This window comes from Suncus etruscus, chromosome 4, assembly GCF_024139225.1.
Source record: "Suncus etruscus isolate mSunEtr1 chromosome 4, mSunEtr1.pri.cur, whole genome shotgun sequence".
In the NCBI taxonomy this organism is placed as follows: Eukaryota; Metazoa; Chordata; class Mammalia; order Eulipotyphla; family Soricidae; genus Suncus; species Suncus etruscus.
This window is the reverse complement of record NC_064851.1, coordinates 80,711,699-80,722,025: the sequence shown is the minus strand read 5'-3', so window position 1 is coordinate 80,722,025 and position 10,327 is coordinate 80,711,699. Positions and strand designations below refer to the sequence as shown.

The 10,327-nt window shown below is 39.4% G+C and overlaps 1 protein-coding gene across 1 annotated transcript in view; it reads right to left on the bottom strand.

The window, feature by feature from the left end:
- Positions 1 to 1,305: 1,305 nt before the first annotated feature.
- The window catches only part of AMD1 (adenosylmethionine decarboxylase 1), a 29,049-nt gene continuing 20,027 nt past the window's right edge, over positions 1,306 to 10,327 (bottom strand). Inside the window, exons 3-9 of the mRNA XM_049771213.1 lie at positions 9,802 to 9,928; positions 7,378 to 7,480; positions 4,091 to 4,133; positions 3,566 to 3,710; positions 3,366 to 3,458; positions 2,937 to 3,092; positions 1,306 to 1,703 (exon numbers count right to left, since the gene is read on the bottom strand). Coding sequence (XP_049627170.1) covers positions 1,566 to 1,703; positions 2,937 to 3,092; positions 3,366 to 3,458; positions 3,566 to 3,710; positions 4,091 to 4,133; positions 7,378 to 7,480; positions 9,802 to 9,928 — 805 coding nt within the window. The 3' untranslated portion in view covers positions 1,306 to 1,565. The remainder of the gene's footprint in view (positions 1,704 to 2,936; positions 3,093 to 3,365; positions 3,459 to 3,565; positions 3,711 to 4,090; positions 4,134 to 7,377; positions 7,481 to 9,801; positions 9,929 to 10,327) is intronic.

The window sequence follows — 10,327 nt, the reverse complement described above, 5'->3', positions numbered from 1 at the left end:
ACCATTGCATCAAATCCAGAAATATCAAATTCAGGTAACTCTACGTTTTCTCATTTGTTTAACCTCGGTATTTGCAAAAATACTTAAAAGTACCCGACCTTCAAATGCCTGTATTTCTAGTTATTTTCCATTGACCACTTGAACTTTTTAGGTTTTATAGACAGCATTGAGTAAACTGTGTATGTTGGAATAACATCAATAAATCCTCATTCTGGTCAATAATTAACTTAATTCTATGAACATGGTGAAGAAACACAACAACAGTCAGAAGAAAACTATCAAAAGAATCAAAGTCACAAGATGACAAAGAATGATCCTGCTTTAATCCAAAGTTTATATCGTTACTAATAGAAATTAGTTGAAATGGCTGCTAATGTGAATAACCTGTGCTGAGTTATTAAATAGAACCGTTCTCTTAAACCTCCCTAATGATAATTTTCTTACGTGTCAGAAATGAAACAGTATCTATAAAAGCTAGTATCTTTTCTAGGTGAGCACAGAATAGAATGTTTCCACACAGCTCTCACTGTAAATGAAAATCAAATCTGTCTTTCTTGCTAATCTATGATGATTTTCTGCTTTGTTTGCACTTTTGCTAGGTGGCCACACCCAGCTGAGGGCGTCACACCTAACTCTGAACTCAATGATTACTCCTAGTGGTGCAGGGGAATCCAATGCAGTACTGGAAAATGAACAAGGGTTGACCACCTGAAAGACAAGCACCCTACCTGCTGTACTATCATCTGGTAAATTTGTTTTGTACCAGCTTCCCAAAGAGTCAGTACCAATTAAAATAAAGTAAAAAAAAAAATCTCTTGACCTTGAAAATGAAGTTCAGATTCCAAGCCCTCCCCATCCTGGGTTGACATTAGTATATATCCACAGTGTAAAAGTGTATTGCTTTATTGGGGTGGAGGAGGGAAAAAGGAAAAGTGGTGGGGATAAAGAAGTCAAAGGAATACAAATATAGGAAGCAATGTTACAACAGTAATACACAATAGTCGGCAATCATTTTCTTAAGAGGACTCGATTCATGGAAAACTTTTAATTGCTGTTGCAAAAACATCTGTTTGAAGTAGAAACTGGTTTCAATATTAGTAGAGAATAGAAAGTGGAGGTAACTAGATGTAAAAATCCTGGCAGCATACTAAAACAGTCCCAGGCAGTTAGGCTGAGGCCAACACCTAGTGAGGACGAAAGCCTTGTCTGTGGGGGATTTTGGATGATATCTGGAGGAATATTACACTGTGCATAAACCAAATTGAATTGTTTCCACAAGTGTTGTAATGTTTTATATAATAAAAGTTTTCTACATGCACTTCAATTTCACAGCAAGAGTGGCATAGAATACCTAAACATAGGAGAGAGCATTCATGCAAGATATCTAACTCCTTGATATAATAATGCATACAATTCAAAATGATTACACTATCTTTACATCTAGGGCTTTCTGCAACTACAAGGTGGTGGTAATTGAAAGCATGGCCCCTGGTATCAACATCTAAAAAGCAGCCACCACCTTCTATGTGCGTTTTCTTTTTGCGTTTTTTCTTCATTTCTCTTAATCAACTCTGCTGTTGCTGCTTTTTAGCGAAACTGGTAAAAACAAAATTGTAATCATTAAACATAGCACTCTGGCAATCAAGACGTTTAAAACCTTCAATCTTCTGGGGCGAAGAAAGCACTGTGCGACATTTAGAACTCTGAAAAAAAAGAGAAAAGAACATTAATGGCTTCAATTTGCAAAAATAAATTAATCATGCAATAAGACTTTTACTTAATGGAGACTGGTAATTTGAGTTCCTTAGTTGTTTCGTATGGGAAAGAAGTTGGAGAGGGAAATTTATAGACTTCATATGCAGGTCAAAGTAAAGTGTGAAAACAGGTTCTCACCCATCAAAAGCCAGGGAAATACATTTCAGTAGTCCAGTACTTGCCCTGCATGCACATCCATACAATGTCCTGCCTTGATAATCCTCAACATCACACACAAAAACAAAGTCATAGACTTGAATTTTGAAGAATAGTTGAAGAATAATTCAATAGGCAGAATTCTTGCATGGCATGAAGCCAATTTGGGTTCTATTATTGGGACCTTATATGGTCCCCTGAGTATTGCTACATGTGATCACTGAGTGACAGGAGAAACTGTGGAGCACTACTAGGTGTGTATGCATTCCTACCCTCACAGCACCAATATGGTCCAAATCCAAAAAATAAATATTCAATAAAAATGTCTAATGGAGAGGCTGGAGCGATAGCATAGTGAATACGGCGTTTGTCTTTCGTGCCAGATCCAACATTCTATGGTCCACAAGTCTAAAAATTTCTGAGCCCAGAGGCAGGAGTGCCTCTGAGTGCCAAGAGTGCAACCCCCTAAAATATATTCTATGAAATATATAGCTTCTCATGTATGAGGTGCCTTAATAAGTAGCATATCTGTATATGTAATAGTGTGTGTCAGCATAGAACATACCCCATTTTATAACTCATGTCATAAATTTTACTTTGGAGGTGGGGGCCCACACCCAGAGATGCTCAGGGTTACTTCTGGCTATGAGCTCAGAAATTACTCTTGGCTTGGAGACCATATGGGACACCGGGGATCAAACCAAGGTCCATCCTAGGTCAGCTGCGTGCAAGGCAACCGCCATACCGCTGTGCCATCATTAGGGCCCAATGAATTTTACCTTTTTTTGGATAAATGAAGACTTTATTTTATAAAGGCCAATGAAAACCCATTTTTAAACTTAAGAAAAATCCAACACCAATGTCAAAATATGGTAACTATATTTACTCAAAAATTTAATATTCAGTATGCATTTTCTTATCTCAATGCAATAAACTCAAAGCTCATTTATTTTCATTGTGTAAATCATAGTGAGCTAATTTGAATCATCATAGAAATGAATTTTACTTTTTATTTAAAAAATTACCTGATTTACAAACAGGGTGGTCACAAATTTTCCTGGCTTGAAGACTTCCACCACTTTCCTAATCAGGTCATCATAAGAGGTCTGACTTAAGTTTGTTTCAAAGCTAACATAAGAGAATTCTGGTTCTGGAGTGATGTGAATAGTCCAGTAAGTTCCCTGAGAGAAATAATTTTGTATTAATAATGGAAAGGGTCCACATATTTAAGTATTTCTTTTTCCTTTGGTTTTTCGGCCACACCTGTTTGATGCTCAGGGGTTACTCCTGGCTAAGCGCTCAGAAATTGCCCCTGGCTTGGGGGGACCATATGGAATGCCAGGAAATTGAACCTCAGTCCTTCCTTGGCTAGCGCTTGCAAGGCAGACACCTTACCTCTAGCGCCACCTCACCGGCCCCGTATTTAAATATTTCTTACAGAACATAGAACTTACATCCGATTTCATTCCATTCATCGAATACCCACAAGGATTGAATAGTGTGGCATCAATGACAGAACCTGGTATCAGGTCACAAATTCCACTCTCCTGTAAGATAAGAGCATGTGTGGAAGATTTAAAAACTGAAATAACTAAGAATAAACTCATAGATGTGTTAAAGATAAGAACTTAGAAAGGTCATTGACAATCCTTACACGAGTGACATCCTTTGCAGTAACACCATCTTTCATGTAGAACTGGTCCATAACTGCTGGGTCAAGCTCACTCATCAGAATTTCCAGGGTTTGATCTGGCTGACTGATTACCCGACTCTCTGGGAAATCCAAAGTATATAAGTACCTACATAAAAGTAAAAATTCGTTTTGAAATAAAAGTACAGCAGGTAGGGCACTTGGCCTACATGTGGCAGACTCAGACTCAGATTCAATCACCAGTATCCTATGGTCCTCCAAACCCACCAGAATTAATTCTGGAATTCAGAGTCAGGAGTAATCCCAGAACATCATTGAGTGTGACCAAAAATTCATATTAAAAATGGTTATTTAAAACAAACAATGAAGATTCAAAAACTGTGCTAAAGCTTTGCAAGTAAATTGACCTGAGTTTGATCCCTGGCACCCTATATGGTCCCCAAAGCCTGCCAGGAGTATCCCTGAGCACTGTCATGTGTAGCCCAAAACCCCAAACAACAATAATTCATAAAAGTGAGTCAAACATACCAACAGTCAGAATTCATACGTCCCATACAATATGCTGCTCCATCTGTTTGGAGAAAGAGAATGCAATAAATGTTAAAAGGTGTATTTGACAAACTGATTTATTTTTACTATTATAGGTAGAATTCTACTACCTGCGTCGTATCAGATAGGAAAATTTAAGTGGGCAAATTCGAAGCAGAATCTTCCCTTTCTCCCCTAATCTTAAGAAACATGCTTTTTATTTTTTTTTTATTTTTTATTTTTGGTTTTTGGATCACACCCGGCAGTGCTCAGGGGTTACTCCTGGCTGTCTGCTCAGAAATAGCTCCTGGCAGGCACGGGGGACCATATGGGACACCGGGATTCGAACCAACCACCTTTGGTCCTGGATCGGCTGCTTGCAAGGCAAACGCCACTGTGCTATCTCTCCGGGCCCGAAACATGCTTTTTATTAGCGTTTATGACATTCAGGGGTCCTCAAACTTTTTAAACAGGGGGCCAGTTCACTGTCCCTCAGACCATTGGAGGGTCTGACTATAGTAAAAACAAAACTTATGAACGAATTCTTATGCACACTGTATATATCTTATTTTGCAATGAAGAAACAAAACAGATACAAATACAATATGTGGCCTGCGGGCCATAGTTTGAGGACCACTGTTTATGTCCTTTATAATTTTTAAAAATATAAAGGACGGTGGTTCGAATCCCGGCATCCCATATGGTCCCCCGTGCCCGCCAGGGCCTATTTCTGTGCATAGAGCCAGAAGTAACCCCTGAGCGCTGCTGGGTGTGACCCAAAACACAAAACAAAAACAAACAAAAAAAAATAAGCTGAAGAGGTAAAATAAAATTTATATTTCAAATATGGCGAAATAAATGATGTTAAGAAAACTAAGACTTCAGGCCTTCCCTGGGTGCCAGCTCAGATGGCCAGAAGTGGGTTCAGGTGCATGGGGAGGAGGGTGGGCAGACATTTGACTTCCGATTTCCTCCTTGATTCTGGAGACCAGCTCTTGCCAGGTATAGGGTTTTTCTCCCCTGGACTTCAGTCTTTCCCTGGGCACCAGTCTAGGTGGACTCTATAGGTGTCAACAGGCTTTCCCCCTATCTCTCCCTACACTAATGGGAATGCGCTCTGGGAGGAGGGCAGGCTGTTCTAGCACTGGTTTATGTTGGGACAGTCAGTGGAAATTCTTTCTCTTTGTTTTCATATTGATAGTATTGTGTGCATATATTCTATATATCCATAATATCCATCTTGTATTGGGACCTTGATACTGCCCTACAAAGCTCATTTCTAATATTTTACTGACTCAGTCCCAACCCTTACTTCCCCCCCATCCTCCCATGTAGGTACAGCTAATGACATGAAGCTCACCATATAGAGTGATAAGTGGTTAGAGAAATAACTACACTGAAAACTATCATAACAATGTGAATGAATGAGGGAAAAAGAAAGCCTGTCTCGAGTACAGGTGTGGGTGGGGTGGGGAGTAGGTAGATCTGGGAAATTGGTGGTGGGAATCCTGCAATGGTGAAGGGGGGTATTCTTTACATGACTGTAATCATACAACTACAATTATATTTGTAATCACGGTGTTTAAATAAAGATAAAAAAAAAAAAAAGAAAACTAAGACATGGACCGGGGAGATAGCAGAATGGTAAGGCACATGGTCAACCCAGGATGGACCTGGGTTCACTGCCAGGAGTGATTTCTGAGCACAGAGCCAGGAAGAGAACCCATGAGCACCACTGGGGTGACCCCCCCAAACAAAACAAAACAAAACAAAACAAAACAAAGAAAACTAAGATAGTAATTTCCAATTTGTTATTAAAAACTCAGCAGAAAACAACTGGTAACCATTTATATTATACGTCTAAGTATCTAAATTTACATATAATATACATATATAAAAAGAATTGATATAGGGGCAGGAGAGACAGCATGGAGGTATGGCATTTGCCTTACATGCAGGATGGTGGTTCGAATCCCATATGGTCCCTGAGCCTGCTAGGAGTGATTCCTGAGCACAGAGCCAGGAGTAACCTCTAAGTGCCACAGTGTATGGCCAAAATCAAACAAATAAATAATCAAACTTTAAAAAAAAAAAAGGGGGCCAGCGAGGTGGCGCTAGAGATAAGGTGTCTGCCTTGCAAGCACTAGCCAAGGAAAGACCACGGTTTGATCCCCCAGTGTCCCATATGGTCCCCCCAAGCCAGGGGCAATTTCTGAGCGCTTAGCCAGGAGTAACCCCTGAGCAAATGGGTGTGGTCCGAAAAAAAAAATCTGATGTTTCATTTTGAAATCATGTAATCTGGACCAGAGGGGAAGAAAAAGTAAAAAAGGTGCTGGGTTTGCTCTGCTCAAAGCTGTATCCTGGGCTTAATATCTCAATCTATCCTCCAGCACTAATCCTAGAGCCAGGAGCAATCCTAAGTACTACCAGTTGTGACCCAAACATCAAAATAAGATAAAACCATGTAACCTGTGCCAAGTTACTAAATCATGCTAGATGTCTATAAAATGTTAAGAGCAGGATTTAAGATTCATCTAATATAGAACACAGCGCAATATTAGAAAAGATTAGATAACCTTTAGTTCCCTTACCTGAAAAGCTCAAAATGTTCTATGTACTTACAGAATACTTAAAAAAAGGCAGAGGGACTGGAGCCATAGCACAGCAGTTGGGCATTTGCCTTGCACTCAGCTGACTCTGGATCGACTCCGGCATCCCTTATGGCTCCCCAAGCCTGCCAGAGATGACTTCTGAGTGCAGAGCCAGGAGTAATCCAAGCACTATTGGGTATGGGCTCCCCCACCCAAGAGGCAGAAATCTTACCAATTTGCTTAAACTGACAGTATGATGTTCATTTTTGAATCAACTCAAGACTTATATGGAATGTCAGTTTAGTTCTCAAACAAGCATTGGAAAAATTCACTGTAATTTTTATGAAGGAACTACATCTTTCAGAGACACTAATATGTATAAAGTGAAGCAACTGGCTAGATAATGATTAATTCTCTCCTAAGGAAAGTAATCAATCCTTGATTTCTTTTAATATGTGTGCTACATCAGGTGTGCAGGAGACTATAAACGCTACTGGGTATTGAACCTGGGTAAGCTGTGTGTAATCACTTTGCCAATTGCACCATCTCTCCAGTCCTCAATTTACTTTTCTAGTATCAATGACTTGAAGTACAGACATGAAATAAATATAGTGATATGCTATACTTACATTTTATTTTTACAACACACATACACATACCAAGAAAATACATTTTAATTCATCTAATCAAACTTACTTGGGAAAATTGCATTAAGAAACTCTATTTCTTCCTGGAAATTCCGGTGTGGGTACCCTTGGTGAGAAGGCTTCATGAAATTCTTACGAGAATAAAAGAAGCTCTTTAAAAAAAAAAAAAAAGGTTAAGTTGGTGTGTGTGTGGACAATCAGCTCTAAAGTTACTTCCTAATTTTATGTATTATCAAAAATAGAATTCTTGGGGCCACAGTAATAGTACAGCCAGTAGTAGGTGTTTGTCTTGCAGGTAGTCAACTCCCCAGACCCCACCAGGATTGATTCCTGAGCACCACTGGCTGTGATTCTTCAAAAAAAGAAAAACAAAAACAAAACCCCCACTAATATAAACTAGTACTGCCCATTCAAATTTTGCCTAAAGATATTACAATGTATTTACTTTGACATACTAAGTGGATATAAAGCTTTTTTTTGCTGGTTAAATAAAGTAAAATAAAGATTCACCATGTGAGAGAGCAAGTTTACCAAGAACTGGGCTGGAGTGAGCACAATGGGTAGGATGTTTGCATTACAGTACATGGCCAATCCAGCATGGATTTCTGGCATCCCATATAGTCCCCTGAATGTGTCAGGAGCAATTTCTTTTTTCTTTTTTTTTTTTTAGGAGCAATTTCTAAGCTTAGAGCCAGGTGTAACCCCTAAACACTCACTGCCGGGTGTGGCTTCAAAACTAAAAAGAAAACGAAGATTTCTAACTACCTATGAGATGGTTTTAAGTATTTTGGGGGGAGGGGTTTGAGTCACCCTCGGTAGCACTCGAGTTATTCCTGGCAGGTTCGGGGGATCATATGGGATGCTGGGATTCGAACCACCGTCTGTAATGGGTCTGCTGTGTGCAAGGCAAATGCCCCACTGCTGTTCTATCTCTCCGGCCCCAATGAGAGTTATATTCGTACTGGATAAGCATATTCAGTAAAACTGTTAAGTTATAGGGGCTACAGCAATAATGCACTTAATTTATGTGGCCAATCCAGATCTTCCAGAAGTGATTCCTGAGCATAGAGCTAGGAGTAAGCCCTGAACACTGACAAATGTCGCCCAAACTCCTCCCTCAAAAGGAAACGATAGATATAGCCCAGATTTAGTTCAGCAGTGGATCACCTACCACCTGAGTATTAAATTCAATCCATGACCCTGCTGGAGATGAAAGGGGAGGGAACCCAAGAAGGCAAGGAATCTGGTTCATTGCAGAGCTCATGCCTCATGGTGCATGCCTCAAGTATGGCTGACCCAGATATGATCCCAGCATCCCATATGGTCCGGAACCTGCCAGAAGTTATCTCTGAGTGCAGAGCCGGGAGGCAAGTCCTGAGCACAGTAGGTATTAGGTCAAAACAAGAAGGAAATAAGTCCTTTGACTTGATTCCCAGCTTTTTCAGGCTAGGCAATACTGCTTTTTCACTAAGCTACATGTCCAGAGTCAGGGAGATAGATTTACCGGGAGTAACTCAAGAGTGCTGCTGGGTATAACTCAAGTAAGGTAAATGCATAAGCAAAACAAAAACAAAAACAAAAACAAACACCCACCCCCATTTTTAGAACTGTACATCGAGTTAGTAAAGAGTGATCCATGGCAAGGGAAATAGCTCAAACTGATTATTGGCATCATACAGACCCATTGAGTACTGAAGGGTGTGGTACCATCCCTTCTTAAATAAATGCACAAATCAAAGTAACATAGGATCAAAGATATAGTTCAGAAGCAGAGCACTTCATGTGTGAAGCTGGGTTTGGTCCCAGCACTGGCCCACCCCCCAATAAAATGTGCTTGATAAAATATAACATCTGGGGCAGAAGTGATACGCAGGGGTCCTCAAACTTTTTAGACAGGGGGCCAGTTCCTCAGACCATTGGAGGGTCTGACTATAGTAAAAACAAAACTTATGAACAAATTCTTATGCACACTGAATATATCTTATTTTGCAATAAAGAAACAAAACAAATACAAATGCAATATGTGGCCCTCGAGCCATAGTTTGAGGACCACTGGTAGAGCATTACAGCATACACTTTGCATATATATATATATATATATATATATGTGAGTACCAGGTTCAGCCCCTAACAGCACTGCACACTCAGTACCATCACCTGGTATGACCCCAAACAAATAAAATTCAACATCTGCTACAATTATTTTGACATAAACACTGTAATTCTTCATTGTCCAAGACAGTTCAAGCCAATGGTGACTTGCAGTTAATTAACCTTCTTAGCATCTATCAATAATAGCCAACAATGAATTAACCTGATCTCTAAATGTCTTTTTATCTTTCTTGTTTCATACTTGTCTCTGCTTCTACCAAATTTTCCAATGTTCTTAAGCAACAAGCAGAATATTCTTTCATAAGCATACCACATTACCAATAAAAATAAATTTGTGCCTTAAATATGCTTTAATACTTACTTGAATCGAGTCAAACCCACTGTAATCCCTAGCAAGTTTCAACAGGGGAACCAGTGCTTTCAGCAAGAGGGTGGTACCACATGTCTTCAAAATGAAACGTCTCTTGGAGACAAACATGCTACTCTCACTGCAGTTGGGGAAAAAAGGGCATTTTTATAATAAAGATGCCTATGTTGTACTGGACTTTCGTTCACAATATAAATTTTTGTCGTACATAATTTTAACCACAAATACTTAAAGCAAATAACTGTTAACAATGTTTCTCAAAGAACTAGAAACAGAACTCCCATGACCCAGTAATACTGATCCTAGGAATATATCTCCTAGACCTAGGTAATTAAATACAACTCTCCCATAATGGCATCAACCCACATATTTGCAATACACATGTGACATAAAATCCATAGCAGTCATGTAATGAAACACAGAACAATATTTCCTTTGAATAAATTACTTTCTTTTTTTTGCGGACCACACCCGTTTGATATTCAGGGGTTACTCCTGGCTAAGCGCTCAGAAATTGCCC